Source organism: Protopterus annectens, chromosome 13.part0, assembly GCF_019279795.1.
Source record: "Protopterus annectens isolate FY-2018-M chromosome 13.part0, PAN1.0, whole genome shotgun sequence".
In the NCBI taxonomy this organism is placed as follows: domain Eukaryota; kingdom Metazoa; phylum Chordata; order Ceratodontiformes; family Protopteridae; genus Protopterus; species Protopterus annectens.
The window spans coordinates 74,101,221-74,121,642 of record NC_056747.1 but is presented as its reverse complement, the minus strand read 5'-3'; the positions used below and the strand labels follow the sequence as shown (position 1 = coordinate 74,121,642).

Here is a 20,422-nt window from a genome sequence, read left to right as displayed (position 1 = left end):
TAACAGGTTTCTCTTTTTCTTTATCCTTACCCCTCTAACTTTATCATATTTCCTTACATCCTATGAATATCTAACCCTCTCTATATTACATCTCCCCCTAAAACAAGCTACCCTATGTACTAGTCTAGCACCACCATTACACTGTAATATTACATCCTCTTCATCCTACCTTCCACCACAGTTTCATAGACAACACCATATTAAGTATCACCAGACCAGAAAATCTATCCCCTTTTTATGCAAGCTCTTGAAACACTTTCATACTCCTCTAGAGCATCTACTACTTCATGGTGACATTCAGCCAAACCCAGGTCCAAATACCTCCACCTCAGATCCCAATTCATCCTACCCCAACACCTCCGACACTCTCACTAATTCCCATAACTCTCTATTCATAGGCCACCTCAATGTACGCAGCCTAAACAATAAAATTACTCAACTACATGCCCTCCTAGACTTACACTCCTTTGACATCCTATGTCTAACTGAAACATGGCTCAAACCTGCTACTAAGGATAATGATATAATCCCACCAGGTTACAACATCCTACTCTTAGACCAACTTAATAAAAAAGGTGGTGGGGTTGCTATACTGTATAAATCTAAACTACAGGTATTATCAATAGATGTAAAACCTCCCCTACCCAGTAATCCTGAAATGTTAATCTCTAAGCTCCTGATTAATACCAATAAATCATTAAACATAATTTGCACCTATATCCCCCCAGGTAATAACATTAATACTCTTGAGAATGTCCTTAGTTGGCTATCAGCTTCCTTCCCACAAGAAACTATACTCCTTGGAGACTTCAATATAGACTGGAACTGTTGTACCTCTGGCAATCCAACTACACACATTAACCTTTATGGCTTTAATCAAATTATCACCTCCCCTACCAGAACTCATAAACCCAGCAATAAGCAAGCCACCTTAGACTGGATACTGGTAAACAACAACCCCCTCTCTTATAAAACAGGTATACTCCCAGATGATATTAGTGATCACTCCTTTACCTACCTAATCAGGAAAAAAAAACATTATATCCAACCAAGCAACCTTCGGAACTACCTACAACAAAAAAACTTCAAACCTGCTAGTTTCCAAGCTGAACTTAAAGCATGCAATTGGTCACCCCTAAAATACCTACCTCTTGACGAAGCTGTCTCTTATTTTAATTCAAACTTCCTTCAAATCTTAGTACACCATGCCCCCTCTCGTACAGTTAGAACTAGGAACAAACCAGCACCTTGGCTAACAAAAGAAACTAGACAAAAAATGATACAGAGAAATAGAATTTGGTCCAAATGGAGATATACCAAAAACCCAACTGATCAGGAAACCTTTAGACAGCTCAGAAATACTACAAAGAAATCAATACTCCAAGATAACAAAAACTACTACCAGAAATTCCAGCAAGCCCAGCATTAAAACCCTCAAAAATTCTGGATAGGTATAAACAGCCTACTCCACCCAGGACACTCCAAAACTCCTTCCAATCTAACTCTAAATACTCCTAGTCAAATAGCCAATACTTTTAACAAATTTTTCTTTGAAACAGCTCAGACCTTAGCAAATACCCTATCTTCCACTAGCATCCCTAAGACATGCTCTCTAACCAACCTACCTCCAGCCTTAAAACTGCAGCCTGTTCCAACAACTCTCATCCATGCACTACTTCACAAACTAAAACCTTGCACTCCTTCTGCTGACCTCCTCCCAGCTGAATTTCTACAAATGGCAGCTGGTGTACTTGCTTACCCTATCTCCATCTTAATAAATAGAACAATTACAGAAGGTTCTATTCCATCACTCTGGAAAGTCTCACATATTATCCCATTACACAAAGGAGGCAACTCAACTGAACTCTCCAATTTTCGTCCCATAGCACTATTATCTATATTAGCTAAAATCATGGAAAGATGCATTCATCGGCAACTCCTTGAAAATCTCCTACTAAATAATCTCTTAGCTGATTGCCAACATGGCTTTAGACCATTTCATAGTACCACTACCGCACTACTATCCTTTATAGACAGTATTAATAAGAATCGCAATAACAACTTGCTCTCCTCAGCTCTATTTTTAGACTTCTCCAAAGCCTTCGATATGGTGAATCATATCCTAATGTTAGACACCCTTAAATTACTTTTAGGAGACACTTTAACCATCAAATGGTTTAAGTCATATCTAGAAAACAGACAACAAGCAGTACTCTGGAACAATAACTTATCAACTCACCTCCCTATCTCCCTAGGAGTCCCACAAGGTTCTATTCTTGGACCCCTCCTTTTTTCTATATTTATCAATAATCTGAATTCATCTCTCCCTCAAACCACCTGTATACAATACGCCAACGACTCTACATTAATCTGTACTGCAGCCTCTCAGGCTGAACTACAGTCTAGCACGCAAAAAGTATTCAGCTTAGCAGAAGACTGGCTCTCCGAATGCTGTCTCCTCCTAAACCCTAAGAAAACCAAACTCCTACTTTTCAACCCTACTCAAAAGTCTCCCCCTATCTACTTCTCAGTAACATCAAATAATGGCACTGTAATAGTACCTGATACCACAACCAAGCTTTTAGGTGTAACAATTGATAATAATTTTAGTTTTGACCCACACATAAACTTAACTATCAAATCACTTAATAGAAAACTTGGTTCACTTTATAGACTAAAAACCTTCCTTACTCCCTCTGCCAGGACTACTATTGCCCAAACTCACCTAATTTCCTCTCTTCTATATGCCTCACCTATCTACATTAACCTATCCAAAAATAACCTAAACAAACTGGCCACCTCCTATAATAACATTGCCAGATTTGCAACTGGTTCCCCATTCCATACTCACCATTGCCAAAATCTGAAAAAATTAGGATGGCTGGAACTGCAAAACCAAATTCTTCTCCAACAACTAACTATTACCCACAAGATCCTGTATCATCCTACAAATACACCCATACTCTCTACCCTTATTAGCCCTTATAAAAACCTAACAACCCTACGCTCAGCTAATAAGTCACTACTAGCCACCCTTAAATCTAACAACAAATCTGGAAACTGTCTTTTCAATAATAGCATTGGAAATTCTGGGAACAAGCTTCCTACCAAACTAACATCCCTGGAATCCACACCACTTTTCAAAAAGCAACTAAAAATCCACCTATAATTACAATGGCTTTGCCCCTGTACTAATCCTGTCTACATTTTTTTTTCTCTCTTTTTTCTCCTCCTCATTCCACCATTTTCACATGCACAATTGCATGCATCCCTGGAAGAAGATAAAAAAAAAAATGTCACCCTCTCTTTATCTTTTTATATTAAATTGTATTTTAACTTTCTAATATTGCCTTTACACATGTAAATCATGTTATAAACGTCATTTTATATTCTCTTATGCAATGAATATTTCATTTTTTTACTAGTCACTATATCAAATTTAATTTTTAAAATATGTTATTCCTTTGTAGTATGTTTTGGTTGCAATTTTAGGATAATGTTGTAGTGGAGCTTTTCTCCCCGGACTTCTACTGAAAATGGACATATATCCAGTTAGACTAGCCCGGTCAACAAATGTAAAATAAAAAAAAATAAAAATAAATTAATATGCTAGCAAATGCAGGTACAGTACATGAGCAAGGTAGATGAATATTGGATATGTCAAAGGATGGGGTAAGTTGAATCTTGAGTAGTGCAGCCTGAGTATACAGGTGAGATTAAGCTGAGGCTAGGGTAGGTCAGATGAGAGAGAGTTAGTTAACATGGGGGAAAGATTAGAGATGAGGTGTCAGGAGAAACTGAAGAGCAATAAAAGAAGTAAATTAGATGTTTTGTCAGCACTGAGTTATATACTATAAATAAGTCTAAGTATGAAGCTTATATAATGGGCTGAAATGTAAGTACTACTAGCAATTTGTGATGTGTGAATATACACACACACACATGTTCATGTGTATGTACATGTATGTACACACACACACACACACACACACACACACACACACACACACACACACACACACACACACACACACACACACACACACACACACGCACACACGCACACACAAATGCACATACGCACACAAGCACTCACACACATGCCCCCCCACACATGCATAGATAGATTTTATTTTGTTTTCAGTAAGTCAGAAGACACACTGCGTGCATGTATTAACAATACAAACAATGTATATGTCAGCTGTTCAGCATCATGTGACATGGTGTAACTTGTGTTTGCATCACCAGTACCACTTTCATCTACTGTGATTCCTCGTTTACACGATCTACTGCTCTTATTACAGGCAAACCTTCATCATCTCTGTTTTAACTTGCTGTGCTTCATTTCTGGCCATCTCAGATCACATGGAGCCTACTACTACTACCTTCTCCATCTCCATGGATGAACCACGCATGGGAGCTCACAGCAAGGGAAATACCCAGTGCCCTTTGCCAAATTTTCCATAGATTCTACAGACAACTTGATTTTCACCCGAAAAGAGTATACATGTTCACTTTAACAACTCCAATCAATAGAATACAAAAATAACTATTGTGAGAGTTTTTAGATTTATTTCATATGTAAATGCTGTTGAGACATCTTTGCTTACCTTAATGTTCCACTGTATGCAGAAGAGAGAAACAGTCCTGGCAGTCCAGGATAATTTCTGAAAATGTCCAAAACAAGGAATGGCATATACTGTGCAAAATGGAAACAAATAATTATGCGTTATATAGGATTATGGTTATCGTAATAATTTGTCTACTTAAAATACAGTTACACAAACAATACATTAGACCTCAAGACTGTCCCTATTTTGGAGGAATGTTCCTATTTTCGAACCTGATTTATCCCTGCACATGATATGCATATTTTTGAAGGCAGGTCCCTATTTTCAGCCTTGATTTACCACTTCACACAATTTTCTGAATCCCCTCATCACATATGACTTTTGAAGCTGTCTAGTACACAGTAAAACTACATAACAAGACCAACATACTCGTGGCACCAATAAGTTAAAGAAGGAGGACACGCATCCTCTATTTCTCTCTTTCAGAAGCAAAGATAAATTACCTTGTGAGGTAGAGTTTTGCTACACAGTTCATTTAAGTCTATAACTTTTACACTGTCTCTTTTATAATGCACCTGTATTTTTCTATACTTTTTGTCACTCGGTTTTTAAACGTGCTTCTGAGCAGTATCCCACATTCCTACTGGAAGTGAGAAGAGTTATGTAATCTTTGTTATTCAAATTTCATGCTAATTAGGTGTCCAGATTTTTGGCTGGATGTACCTACTTTCGAAGGGCCTTTGTTCCTATTTTTAATGTCTGCAGGTTGAAAGGCATGCATTACAAGAGCAGTACTGACTGAATTAAGTGCCTGTCCAGTTAGAACTGAGTATGCACATATACTATAGAAATAATTCCTGCTCACAATTAGGCAAGGAAACAAAAGCACTTTCATAAAGCATGAGTAACAACCCAAACATCAGTAACTTTGTTCATGCACACAACAAAACACCACATACATAGGTGCAGCTGCAGACAAATGAAGGAGGGTCAGCACAGCAAGGTGAAAATCCAGTTCTTTTATAAGGGGGGATGGGGGTGATAGGAAAGTCAAAAAGAAAGAGTAGCAGTAAGAGATAAACACTCAAAGGTAGCTATAAGGAATGGTTGGTAGGGGAGGAACGGCCATTTTGTCGGGGCAAATGCTGCCATTTTTTAAATAAGAAGAGGAAGGGAAGCTGGAGAATGTAGTGTGATAAATGCTTGTGGCAGGGACAGAGGAAAAACAGAAGATTGCAGGGGCACACACATAAAATGCAGAGAAAGAATGACATGGATGTCACATGAAAGGTGGGAAAAACAGTGGATGGACACAGACTGACAGAGGGTAGACACAGTGATGGGGAAGACTGAACAACAAACAAGGTGTGTGGAGTGACACACAAGACATAGGAACACATGGGTATGGGATATGGAAAATACCACACAGCCCCAGAAGCCAACTCACACAGACCTCATTTACCTTCATGGCTGATGTCATGTACAGGTCATGCCTGTGGTGGTCTGATGGCTGGGTCTATCTGGCTGCATGACTCAACCGGGCATATCAAGAGACATTCCATAGTTGTGAAGTGGGTATCCAGCTGTTGGGGTATCCCAGACCTCACCAGCCTATATGAATGTTGTTGAGAGACCACTGGGGTCCCTTCAGAGCTACTTTCAGAAGACATGCTTCCACTTCAGTCCTGAATAGTGGCCACCAAGGCCAACAGCGAGGCCTTCAAATTGCCTTCAGCAGGATGGCTTCAGTTCCTCTGCTGAGAGGAAGGCCTGGTGATCACTGGCGATTCAGCACTTGAGGCATTGACTGATGCAGGCTGAGGTGACCACCATCAGTCTTCTGCCACAACTACACTATACATACTGTTAAAGCAGTAGTACATATGACATATACATCCCATGGCCAGAAGAGATGTTCTTGCCTTCTATATCAGCCACAGTAAGACAAAGTAGGAAGAACTTAGTATAGTGACTGACCTGTGATAAGAAAAGAGAAAAATACTTACAGTAAAACTCTGTCTGTCTGTCTCTAATATCTGCTTCCATTACTTAAACAGGTAGCAATGACACTTATACAAGTTGCTGTAATAGTGAAAACAACACACTGTGAACAAGCACCAACACTTCACTCAGCTCGATGAAGAAATAAATATAAAAAGCCGTTCTTATTCACTTTAATACCAAAACAAAATAAAATTAAGCGCTTTTCGTTTGGGAAATATCCAAACCTCTTCAGATGTAGAGCAAGAACGAGAGGTTCTGTACTGCAGGCTTACATCACAACTAACTTCATAGATGACATACAAGAGTAAATTGTGCCCATGCCAAGGATAGGTAGGAACAAGCAGGTTAGTGCATCCTAGCATTGATAGCATGGCGCATTAAGATAGCTAGTCAGTGACAATTCCCTCAAAAACATAATTACTATGCAGTGAGGGCTGAATTAGTGTATAGCATCTGAATGCCATATTGTGGGAGACCACTCTAATAAGAGCAACTGTGAAGTACACAGGATTTTGAAACAGGCATACCAAAGAGGACAAGACATAATGAACACCCAGCATGGATGGTAGCAACAGCAATATAGAGGAACTGGTGTATGCATGCATGGAAAGACATTACAATGGCATGACATTGTTATGGCCAGCTGTGGTTTGGGTGGCATACCAAGGCAATATATACATATGGAAGGACATACCACATGAGTCATGATAGCTCTGTACATAAGGTGAAACATAGCAATACACATTAAAGAGGGGACAGGGTTTCAGTACTTTGATGTAAGAAGGGGTGTCACGATAACATTGCCATGACTAAAGTTTGTGTAGGAAAGGGGGAAGTATCACAGCACAACAGGGACAGATAAATGGGCACATATAGGGTTAGACTAGCATACAGCTATATAGGATATCCACACAGCCTTACACATCTTATCACTCTCCAAAGATACAGGCAATGATTGGAAAAGTTCACAACCTTAGAGACTGAAGTTTTACTGTAGGCCCTTTAGTGTAGACATCCTTATCAAAGGTAACAGAAGTGAGCCTTTTTTGGGAGTAGGTTTGGCAGGTAGGGCTATGGAATATCAATGCTGTAATATAGGAGACAGTGTCAGGCATGGTGAAGAGTCATCAATAACATAGTGCATGCCAAGAACAAGGTATGGGACACTGCCAAGGATGTGGCCATTACAGGAGGTGGACTACCAACAGATAACCAGCTCACACAAGTGGAAGAATATCTGATGCCCCTATTTAGGGATAAACTGTGAGCCATCATACCCACATGTGACCTGAATTAGGGATCTGGGCTAGTTATGATTTTATCACGTCTATAGATCATGCTCCCCATCCATGTGAAGCAGAGATCTTCCCTAACCCAATTCAAGTGCAACTTGGACAATTGGATGGGAAACTGGAAATTCATCCCTGGTTTGGCACCTATGTATCTAATGGACAGAGGTAACCTCTAAATGGTTCATCTCTCAGGCCCATGCTTACACTTATCAAGGGTATCAGAACTTGTCTGAGATTTGGGGTGCATGGCTAGGCTTAAAAAGGCCCATGTTGTTGTTAGCCTAGTAAACACCTATGAACCTATGGACAAGGTTAGTATTAGCTGCAACATTCTCATACTGTTCAGTGCACTATATGGGAAGCAGGACCTTTTAGCAAGATACTTCTGCATATCTCTCCTCTCAGGAGCTGTGGTCAGTAATTGCAAAAAGCTGCCCAACAAGGTATGGAAGTACCCATATGGTATGCACAGATTTTATCTCACAGTGTGCCTGCCTGAGGAGGGATAAGCCAAATATCAGTGCTGTCTCAGATATCTTCATAGGTTCACAGGTACTTGCTATGCTGTTGAACCATGAGGATATTAGAAAGTCTGGCCATGAATTCCCATGGTGATTGTTAGATCTTATATTTTGCAATATTAATTTCCAAAGATGGGCAACACAAAAAATATATATTAGGTAGTTATATATTTCCCACAATCCATGAGGGCCATTGGTGCTAAATCAGTGATGAATTTGCAGTTACCCATCAATTTATCCAAGTTGTGTTTTAATAGATTAAGAGAAGAACTCTTCCTTACGTGGAGAGGAAGATGGTTCCATAGAAGTGCCATTTTGTCTAATACATATCTATTACTCCATCATGTTTTATTAATCTTGCACAGGTGGTTTAGCGGATGTTTCTGATACCATTGTACTTCCAAATGTGTGATAGATCTGACAGAACAGAGTCTGTTGAAGCTCTATACACAAAGCAGAGGTCACCACTCAATAGCCTGTATGATACTGAGAAGAGAGACAAGGCTTTGAGATGGTCTGCTTAGTTTTTATGACTTGTGCTCTTGATTATTTTAGTGAGAAGGTGATGTAGTTATTCTAGCTATGACAAGTGTTTGGATGGGCATATACTGAAAGTGGCATTATATTCAATGACTGGCCTAATGATTGCTTTATGCAGAGAAACTATTATGTCCATGAATCTGGATACCATACTGTTAGATATAAACTGCACAATCAAAAAGGGATTCCTTACAGTAGTGGATAGATAGTGAACAAAGGAAGTTCACTGTCAACACAAGTACTGAGGTCTCTAGCTAAAGGATCAATTTTTGGGGTGGGGTGTGTAGTCACTATGACATCTACAAAAGGAGTTATGTTTGCTTAAGTGAGCCACCCCTTCATGGTATATGCACCCGCCTCATTGCTCTATGCTGTTCTTGCTCTGATAGTTCTACTCTGTCTCTGCCATGGGCCCCATTGAGTCCCAAGGCTAAAACCACATGTTGCCAATGTCTGTACTATGGCAACTTCACCTAATCACTAACGGATGTGATCCATGTCTGCCCATAATCTGCTACCATATTGATTGGCTTCCAAATCCACTTCTCACAATCCTGGACTATATGGCAGTGTTCATGTCACCTCTTAATGCATCCCCTCATTTATGTAAATGATGATGAATGTGCCCCATCCACCCCAACCTGTGTAGGAAAGGTAATGTCTGTAGCACAGTGTGGCCAGTCCATGAAATGTATTGCATAACTTAAATTTCATAATGCATGGAGCATTTCATTCTACGTTCTCTGTATCATGTTGTAAAGTTGTAGACCAAATGCTATGTCTTTGCCAGTGCTGCTTTGGATTGTAGCCACTGCTACCTCCTATGGGGTCCTGTACACCCTGTTCCTCCTCAGATTGCCGGCTGTGCTCTTCCTCTGCTCCTTCAACAGGTATAATAAGCCCTGCTGGGATGGTTCCACACTGCTAAAGCTCTTTCTGCAGATATTATTCAACAAGTTGCAAACTAAATAACTACAGCTGTCTGGCTGCAGGTCTTAGGTAAATACTGTGGTGTCCCACTGGCAGTATCAGAGCAAGAGGAACATCCCTTTGGCTGACTGAAAGTACATTTTACCATTTTCTGTATCTCTGGTTGTACAGTTTTGTATGCCCTTTGTGCCAGGATCTGGGGGTCATCATCCACAATTCCAATCCGTATCTGGCATTCCCTACAACACACAAAGGTGACACCATCATATGTGGTCTGATACCTGACTGCATGTTACTGTGTATTCTTGGGCTTTATACCCACCTACACGTGCAGCTAACAAGCAGATGATCCTGAAAAATCATTATGTACTAAACACCAGCACACACTGAAAATGTGTCAGATATAAGAATCATGGGAACTGCCTGGTTGGTGCACAGAAGCATTATAGCTAGCAGCCAGGGCACTGCAAGCTACCTGCCAGTTAATGGAGTAGAATCCCTTCTGACTGGTGTATTCAATTCCTTATCGAGTAGGTGGAGACTTGATGGCAATGTATGTGCAAACAATAGCTCTCAGGAGCTGAGGGAAATAGCCAATGTAGTAAAATATTCACTAAGTGATGCTTTTTTCCTCTGTAGTCTTTGGAATCCTTATGTCTCCTCTACATACTGCAGCATAAAGTTGAGGAGTTGGTGGAGAATATGCAAGGCTAACACCTTCAACATTCCTACTGTTTTGCTTATAGGTCACTGAAAGATTCCTGTAGCTATGATGCTTAAAGCTACACATATCTTAGTGTCCACTGGGATGGACTGTCCATGCATCTTTCTCTTAATTCCACATATGCGTGATGCAATCTGTCATGCTCCTGTGGAGTATCCCTGCCAAGATGGAAATTATTCACTATCTGCTGGGCAGGCAAGTGATGATAGGTTAGGAACAGCCAGGACTGTTTGCGTTGGTGCAGAGGGTAGCAGTTGGCTCACTATGTCGTGGGCACTGACTCCAAGACCAGTCACTGCTCTGCTATAGCTGCTGCTATCACAAACATTGTATGCATCCAGTACAGCAACAATTCCTTGCATTCAGAAAAGGTTAATGGAGCAGCACAGAGCACCTGCTTTGTACATTTCTGAAATGTAATGCCATCTTTGTTTGTGTCTTTTACATTTTCACTGCCCCTCAATTGCAAATTGAACCTAAATTCCATATCATTATTCTGCAAACGGCACTGTCTTCCCTAATGAGGTCAAGCTAATTGTGTCTCTGAATCTTTTGCTCCTTGTGCGTCACTGTATCATGCTCTGTTTTGTGCAGCATATTGCACTGTCTACGAATACTGGCCAAAGTCTTGGTAACAGCATGAAACTACATTACTTTGGGGGAGTCTAACTTATTGTACAATAAAATAAATGATGATTATGAAAAGTATCATCACTTAAGTAAGAAAATAGGAAGTGACAAATAATTGCTTTCCGTGACAGAGTGACAGAGTCCCCTACCTTCTGATTAGACTTTTAAAATGAAAGCATATATTTACGCATTGTTACATACTTTATATTTAAAAGGTAATGTCTACAAACATACTTTATATTTAAAAGGTAATGTCTATAAACATGACAAAACTATGTGCAGTTTTTTCAAAGCTGCTTATTAATCCATATCTGTTATTCCATAAACTTAAAATACATCAGTCTTCTGAGATGTTGTTGGCAGACCCATTTTAAAAAGAGCAGTGATTTCTGCAAAGAAAAAGTACCAAGTCTATTTGTGCTGAAAAGTTTTGGTTGTGTTGACACACTGGAGCTACTACCAAGCTCCACCCCTGCATGCTTCAGTATTGCCTGGGCCACAACTTCTGTGGTCACTGCCCTGTTCATGTTTAACCTCATCACCAGTGTGCACACACCTCTGTTCCCACCCTCAGGAAGCCATTCAAGTAAAACCATGTTTGAAAAAATGGCTGCTGACGTGAACAGTGATGCTATCTACAGCATGGACTGACAGAACCCCTTTGTTTTAAAGATCAGCTCCACTTTATTTTAATGTTTTCAAAAAACATAGATCCTGCACTCTTAATTTTTTACTTTATCTACCATGTAACAAATAGAGGGAGTTACCACCATTAATTGATCTGACTGTCAATAACAAACAAAGCATAAGTACCTGATCTGGGGCAGAGACGTATCCAGCTCGAACAGGATCACACTTCCCATGGATCGCAAACAAAACAATTCCACAGGTCACTGCACTAAGCACAATGATGTAGAGACCAATTTGGTTGATTAGAAGAGCACTGTAAAAACAAAAGAAGCCCACAAAATGCAAACGTTATGGCCAGATTCAAAAACAAGTACTGACATTTGTCTTGAAAGCCTACCTGAACAGTGAAAACAATGTTCTGATTTACAAAGAAGCGGCTATGTCAATAGCCTGGCACTCTTCTTGTTACCTTAGGTGACCTCACTTACCCGTGAACAGACATTATACTCACATACTTCAATTTATTTTTTTCCAGTAGCTTCTTTTCTGGCTGGTTGCATCACCTGTTTTCTTTACAATAACTGACTTTAAAATTACTTTTATAACTGCTTTTATTTTAGTATAGCCAATTATTAAAGTAAAAAAGGCACATTTATAGTGAGTGAGAGTGTGTGTGAGTGTGTGTGTGTGTGTGTGTGTGTGTGTGTGTGTGTGTGTGTGTGTGTGTGTGTGTGTGTATATGTGTATGTGTCTGTGTGTGTATGTATGCATGTATATACCTTTTTTTGTTAGGCTATGTATACAGGTAGGGTTATTTCTTGTATTGTGCACACTGATGATACCGCCTGGACTTTTGCTCTTTTTCTGGACTTCCTTCCCATATGCAGGAGTTTGCCTGAACAGGTTGATCACATATGGATTCCTTAACTTCTCTGTGAAGGTAGCGATGGGGGAGGTGGGTTGGGGCAAAGCATCATTCATTAAGCTCTCATTGTTCCAGACGTCAATATGACTCTTCATTTTGTCCTTCAGTATCCTTCCTGTTTCCTGACAGAAGATGCATGTCATCACTGCCTTAAGCTGCTGATGTTCTCTGTAGAATAATCATACTGCCTGAAGCCTCCCAAAGAGTGCCACCTAGGTGATAAAACCCATCTAAATTCAGCGTACATGCAGCCAGGACTAAGATCCCAGCATGCCTCTGTACTGTTTCCCTCAGTGGATTTGTACCATGCTGTGCTGCTCTCTGCTGGGATAAATCAACAAAAGCTCTGACAAGACAGTTCAGGAGTCAGGACTGTTAAACCCTAAAACATTATACTTAACTGAAGTAATGTAATAATCATTTTGCTTTATGAGGCCATCTGGCAAATTATCACAGATGATTAATGGTTAGGGCTACTAATAATCTTCAACACGGGATCTGATCCCTTCAATTGCCATTTGCCTACTACATAACTCTCAGAAAGGCACTTAACAAGATCATATTCATGAATCACTCCTTGAAAGAGGCACTCATGTTTGTGGGTTACGCCTTTCAACGCAATAATAAAAAAATCTCTTAAAATGATAAATAAGCAATACAGATTCTAGGAGTTGTATAGCTTGATATACAATTACTATATTTCAGTTTTATTGTAAGACACCTACAATTAGGCAAATGTCCAGTTAAAAAATTTCATCAAACCGGACTCATAAATCCAGCTCGAAGAGGAGCGCACGATACACTACTAGCTACTACACAACAATGAAATCTTATAGCAAGATTTAAAAAACAAATTGTGCATGCTTTTTGGGCACTTGCAGTTACCCAACATTGTTTTGCTTTTTACTTGATTCTGTCGCAGACCACATTGAAAAATAAAACTACCTCTTTGCCATGTTCTACCTACAATGGGGAACTCCTTAGTCTGAAAGCAGCTAAAATATAATGCCTGGTCCAGTTTTGATTTCGAGGGCCTTATAACACAGTACATACTACCTAAAGCCTTAGGTCTGAATTCTACCAACCTGATCACTTATACTTTAATGCTGACAAAAGTAATCCATACTTATGCTGCAAAGTCACAGCTGGAAATACACAACAGATTCACCATTGCTTCTGGTGTTTAACAGGTTTTATTTTTTTTCTGTTTCTTTCAATAGTTACAGCAGTAAAAAGGCTTTATTATCTTCTGCTAGGTTGCTAAAGCCCACCAACTGCAAAGTCTCCTCCCAAATAACACATGTCCCTCTTCTTAAAATAAGGCTGTAGGGCCATCAGTGTAATAAAGATTTTGCTTGGATTCAACATTTTATAGGCACCGTTTGCATCCTGTTTATTGACTGTAATGTATAGATTATCATGTCAGCCTGAAACCTTGTTTTATAAAACAGCTCAGTGAAATTTCACTCCTGCTTCTTAATTTATTTTTTTCCACCTCTCTATGTTAGAAAACTAAAATGTACATTTAATCAGTTCTCATAATACCCATGTGAAATATTTTGGATTGAAAGAGTTAAAATCCCAGTATCCTTACTTTTCCACAACTATTTGCACTGCCTTGCTAAATACTCTGAAAAATACTGTTTTGCTGCTTTAATAATTTACTACAAAAATGAAATGGCTAGTTGTTGTGTTACTAACTTTATAAAGATGTTGACATACTAATCAGTGTAATTTTTAGAAGCTGTTCATTCTTGTTTTTGGAGAATTTTTTTTTATCTCCAGCATTCTCCCAGCTTTCTATCATTTGCTCAGTGCTGTTTCTCTGTTCCTAACTTAGTGCTCTCAAAACTAACCTCCCCCGGTTTGGGACCACCTCAGCCTTTGGCTTGGCAAATTGTGGAGGAGAAGTGGAAATATGAAGTGGAGCTTCCACCTAGCAATGTCAAATATGCTGTCCAACACACCAGACATTTTTCCAGGCATTAACCCACCAGACATTGTGACATTGTACCATGAGGCTGGGTGGGCAATGAGGCATGGCCTGTAAGGTTGTCAGCTTTGGGCCCAAGGACAGCATCATCTTCTTTTTCATCCTGCATTTCCAACCCAGTGATTGTTTCAATTCTTGGTTTTCACCAGAGTTTAATGGATAATCCATCTTTATCAGCAACATTTTTCCCTCTTTGCCTCTAAGAATAGGCACACTCATCCTCTGTCTGCTGTCCATGCACACTCATCCTCAATGCTACTCTGTCTTCTGTCCATGTAGCTAATCCAACCCAGCTTGCCTGCACTGTAGTCATCCCCTTATACCACCAGAGTGGCTGTTTTTAGAGAATCATGAGCGTTTGAAGAAACTAAGTTATTGTTCATCTTCTCTGGGTCTGTACCAGATAAAGAATATATTTATTCACATTTAGTTTTACAAATACACAGCTAACTACATAACATGCTGTTTAGATTACTTAACAAATTGGTGTCCCTAGAATGAAGTAGTTGGTGCCACTTAAACTTCAATACCAGAGGCAGTGACAGTATTTCCAATGTAAAAAACAAAATATATTGTACATGTGCACTGTTTCTGGTAGTTTCTTCAAGATTATTAAACTGTCAAGTAATGTTTTGTCCCATGAAATGGTATTATCAAGTAAAGGGTTCATAGGTTCATAGGTGTGTACTAGGTTAATGGCCCTGGAACCTTTACAAGCCTAGCCCATAGGATTACCCTGGCAACGTGCCACCCGACCTTAGTTCCCAGTGCCTCTGTCAAGCAGAGCCACTGGAGTGATCCCCGGGGTGAATTTTTTATTTCCCATTCACTCATCAAGATGAGGCGCTCCACTTGACATGTATGGGAAGTCTATTCCATAGCATGGGCAATCTCTGGGTTATGAACCTGTCCCTCCAGCTTGTTCTATTGATTGTGGTAATGAGGTTGAGGTCTCTGAAGCATGTAGTGCGGAGGGATTGGGATTTCTTTAGATGTAGCATTTCTAACAGAGCTGGGTCAGACATAGAGGCGATATGAGACAGAGAATAGTTGGAGTTTTTTGAGTCTGTCTATATAAGACAAGTGTTTAAGGCCTAAGATCCTCTTTATGAGATATTTTTGTGGCCTCTCTAGTTGCTGTAGGTATCTAGTGAGGTACATGCCAAATGGAGCATTGTGCTCGATGATTGGCCTAATGAGGGAAGAGTAGAGGGAGACAATGACCTCTTTCCTCCTGAATGCAAAACCCTTAATAATGAGATGTGCCACATAGAAGGACTTTCTGACCACAGTAGCAATGTGGTGGTCAAAAGAGAGGTTGCTGTTAACCTATATTCCCAGATCTCTTGTAACACCTACTGTATTCAGTGGACTACCATCGATGTGGTAATTCATGGGAACTGGGTTTTTCCCAAAGGGGATGAATACACATTTTTTGGCCTTGAGCTTAAGGCCATGGTTCTGACACCAGTCATTGGTCTCAGTGAGGCCTTTCTGTAGGATGTCACCATCACTTGGAGAGTTAATTATGGCTCCCAACTTGCAGTCGTCTGCAAACTTTGTCAGCCAGAGTCCCTTTTTGTTGGCCTGGACTTCAGAGAAGTAGATAGGAGAGGACCCAGGACTGAACACTGTGGGACTTCACTCATGACTGGTCGACAGTCTGACTTGGAGTCAGCTACTTTCACACTGTGGGTTCTATCTATGAGGCAGTTTGCAACCCACCTAGTGATATAGGGGTTGATGCCTAGCTTAGTGAGTTTTTCTATGATTCCTGAGTGGGGAATGGTATCAAAGGCCTTGGCCAGATCAAGGTAGGCTGTATGAACCACCTTGCCTTCATCCACAGTTCTGGTGACTGACTCAAAGATGGATAAAAAATCCTTTGTTCTATCCACTTAAGCGGACTTAGTATGTGATTTGTAACAGTCTTATTGACTAGGTGGGCAAGCTGAATCCATAGCTAACCTCATTGGCAGGGGATCCTTCTTTGAACGAATTCCAACCTCTTTTTTAAACGTTGTTTATACACTTCACTTTTAATTCTTGAACTGGAAGCATTTCAAGGCATTTGTAAAAAGGAGGTTTTTGAGTAGCTAGTGAAGGAATCACTGTACAAATATTGTATTTTAATAGGGAAAGGAATATTATGTATGGCTTATACTCCAGTTTTTCAGTTTGGATATCTGCTGCTGATAAATGGAAGGCTTTGTTTTTTTCCTGTCTAATAATAATGATTACAAGAAAATGTCAGATATTTTGAGCAATGCTAATGATTTTGCTCAGGTATCCAGGACAGATATACAAAAAAGCTTATAAGTTTATAGATTTTTGTACGAAGAGGTGATTGGTGGAGAGTTTCATCGATGTTTAGTTGGTAGATTGTTTTAGGACACAGAATTTCATGATTAGTAGGACTTTTGGTTTTCCTAAAACTCACAAAGACATAATAGATCCTCCTTTGAGGCCCATTTAGCCCATAGTAGTTCCAAGATTGAAGTAATGACTGTTTATGTGGAAAACAGATTAACAAAGTAATATAACTCAGCCAGTCGTATATTAGAAACTTGTTTAAATTTATTAACAAGATTAAGGATAAGATACTTTCTGACTAAGATATTTTAGTTACTGTGGATCTTCAGGTTTAAGATTCTATAATTCCACATAATTTGGTTATGAAATATGTTGCAATCAATTATTGGAGTCTACATTTTCCCTGAATGAAGCAAGATTAATAACTGAGATTTTAGATGATATTGTTATCTTATAATTTTGTAGAGTTCAATAAACAAATTTTTCAACAAGTTTCAGGTGTAGCTATCAGGACAGCAGTGACCCCCTGCTAAACTGATTTATCCATGATTCAAGAGGAGAAAGAGACTTTCTACAAATCAAAGTATTTTGAGGACAGTAACACATTCAAACATTTTATTGATGAAATTTTGTTTTATTTTCTGATGCAATTCCCAGCTCTAGTCTTTTGCGTTGTATTTAAATCAAATATCTTTTTCTTTTTTAAGATTCCATTTCATTATGATGCACATTCAGTTAATTTCTTACATTTAATGTATGTATTTATTTATTTTACATTTGTTTACCAGATAAGTCCAACTGGGATAAGATGCATTTTCAGTGGCGGCCCTGGGAGAAAAGCTCTACATATAGAGATTATACAAAACTTATACAAGAAATTAGACAAAGAATATACAAGACATATAGTACACAAGAAATTACATTCTACGCTATTATAGCTGACATTTGTATTATACCATCATCTGCTATAATTCCTTATTGCAGTGTAGACATTGTAGGTTCTCATTGAGGAAGTGTTTATGGGGGAAACTGGACAGAAAAGGACGAGGTTAGAGATTATCTAGACATGAAAGACAGCATGGATTATGAGGTGGTCAGGGAAGAAGAAAAAAGTATGGCCAGAACTATTAAAATAGTTAGCCTGGAGTAGTACAGGAGCAAAGCCAGGTGTCATTAAGATAATTTTTGAGAATCATTTTGAACTAGTTGATATTTGTGTTGGTTCTGATGATGTGAGGTAGTGAATTCCACCTTGTTTCTACATGATGAGAAAGTAGGGAGTCGCCTGCTATATTAGTGGTTTGGACACTTGTAGCAAAGATTTATTTGTTGACCGAAGACTTTGGTTGGTGTTATGTGGCTGGAGAGTATTTAGAAGGGCAGGATTTTTTTTTCAGGTTGATATACTAGTCTGTGTGCTAAGGTTAATTGGTTATAGGACAGAAGTTGTGGGAGTTCTAACCAGGAGAGTCTTTTTAAGAAGTGACAGTGGTGGGTATGATGTGGCAGTCAGTTTCACATTTAGCTATTTTATTGTAGCATGTTTCAAATTTAATTAAATCTGAGTTTTTAAGGTTGGTGAGAATTGGGAAAGCATACAGAAGTGTCAATAGAAGATAGGTATTAGCAATAACAACCCTAGAGGTGTTAGATACTTTTTTATTTCTGTAAAGAGTACCCATTTTTTTGTGAACTTTCTTAATTGTTTGTGCTATATGTAGGTGAAATCTTAGGTTGTTATACGCCTAGTAGTTTTGTTTCTGAATCAGCATTAATTTTAGTATTATTCCTAGTTGTGATGTTGAAGGTGCTGGGGGGGGGGGATCTTGTGGGTTGGAAGATCATGAATGGTCAGAGAGCCATAGCTTGGTATCTGAGAATGATTTTTAGGTTATATTATGGAGGTGTTGTACAATACTAACAGGACATATAAGTGTTGTGTCGTCTGCATATTGGATAGTTGAAGCCAGTGGGGTAGCACTATGGAGTCTGTTTGTAAAAACAGTGAAGAGTAGCAGCCCAAGAATTGAGCCTCAAGGTACTCCTAGTGTGACAGGAAAAGGGGGGAATAGGACATCAAGCCATTTTACAGATTATCGGTGGTCTTGTAGATAGCTTCAGAACCACTGAAGTCCAGAGGGGCTAAGGTTCAGTTTGGAGAGTGTATTTAATAGTTTGGGGTGGGAGATGTATCAAAGGCCTTGAGCATGTCTAAAAAGAATGCAGAGACTATTTTATCATTGTTTCTAAGTTGGTTGATGGTATTGATGAAACTGAGGAGTGCAGTTGTGGTACTATCATGGAGCCTAAAACCATGTTGATATGTTGCTAGAAGGCTGTTGAAGGTAAGATAATGAATCACTTGGGAGTGGATACATCTTTCGAGGAGTTTAGATAATGGAGAGAGAATGGCGATCGGTCTGTAGCTGGACAGCTCTGTGGAATTTCCGCCTTTGTGTAAGGGAATATTGTGTGCGATTTTCCGTATTGCTGGGATATGTTATTCTGCTATAAAGACCTGTTAATAAGGATTGACACTGGATAAGATATGGCTTCAGCTGCTAGTTTTAAATATTCAGCTGGTAACTTGTCAGCTGCTATTGAAGAGGGTTTGAGTTTTTAGTCGTTTCTTAATGGTAGCTGTGGGAACAGGCTGAAAGGAGAAGGAGTTGTAGTTAATAATGTGAGGTTTGGAAGCTAGTGATGGTTCTGTGGAATTACTTTTAATTAGAGAGAGTACACTTTCGGTGAAGTATTTATTGAATTTTGAAGCCCGAGCATAGCAGGCAGAGCCAAGTTCTACAACTGCACAGAGAGGAACAGTCACTTAGACTACCAGGTACTGTGGAAAGTATCTATGCAGCTAACAGTTTTCATAGATAAATAGAAACCTTATGCCAGAAGTGAGTATGGAGTGGGAGAAATATTGGCAAGTGTACTGGGGTAGGAGAAGACCGAGTGAAGCAATGATTCCAAACTAGAAGGTATTGGGTTTAGCGAGAACTCTGGCAGGGGTTGGGGTTACCGGTAGCGTGCACTCCCTGAATACGTTCTAATGAAATGTACAATCATTGAAGGGTTAGAGCATCAACATACACTGTAATGTTGCCTTTGCTTTAAGTAAACCGGCCATAGACTTTTGCAGATGCAGCTTGCTGGTAAAAATCAGCTATAGGGATGCCTCACAGTGTTTGTTTTAGCTGAGAACTGTAAATGGAAAGAAAAAAAAAGATTAGAAAAAGCTGACAAGGGGAGTGCTAGAGGAGGTAGGAATATAGGTAACACAGCCTAATGACACTACAGTTACTAAGATAAATTAAAACTCCTAAGCAGTAATTTGATATTAAAA

The 20,422-nt window shown here is 39.4% G+C and overlaps 1 protein-coding gene across 1 annotated transcript in view; it reads right to left on the bottom strand.

Moving 5' to 3' along the window:
- Positions 1–20,422, bottom strand: part of SLC5A5 (solute carrier family 5 member 5) — a 427,828-nt gene that overhangs the window by 253,218 nt on the left and 154,188 nt on the right. Inside the window, exons 7-8 of the mRNA XM_044054751.1 lie at positions 12,026–12,155; positions 4,611–4,699 (exon numbers count right to left, since the gene is read on the bottom strand). Of these exons, the coding sequence (XP_043910686.1) occupies positions 4,611–4,699; positions 12,026–12,155 (219 nt within the window). The remainder of the gene's footprint in view (positions 1–4,610; positions 4,700–12,025; positions 12,156–20,422) is intronic.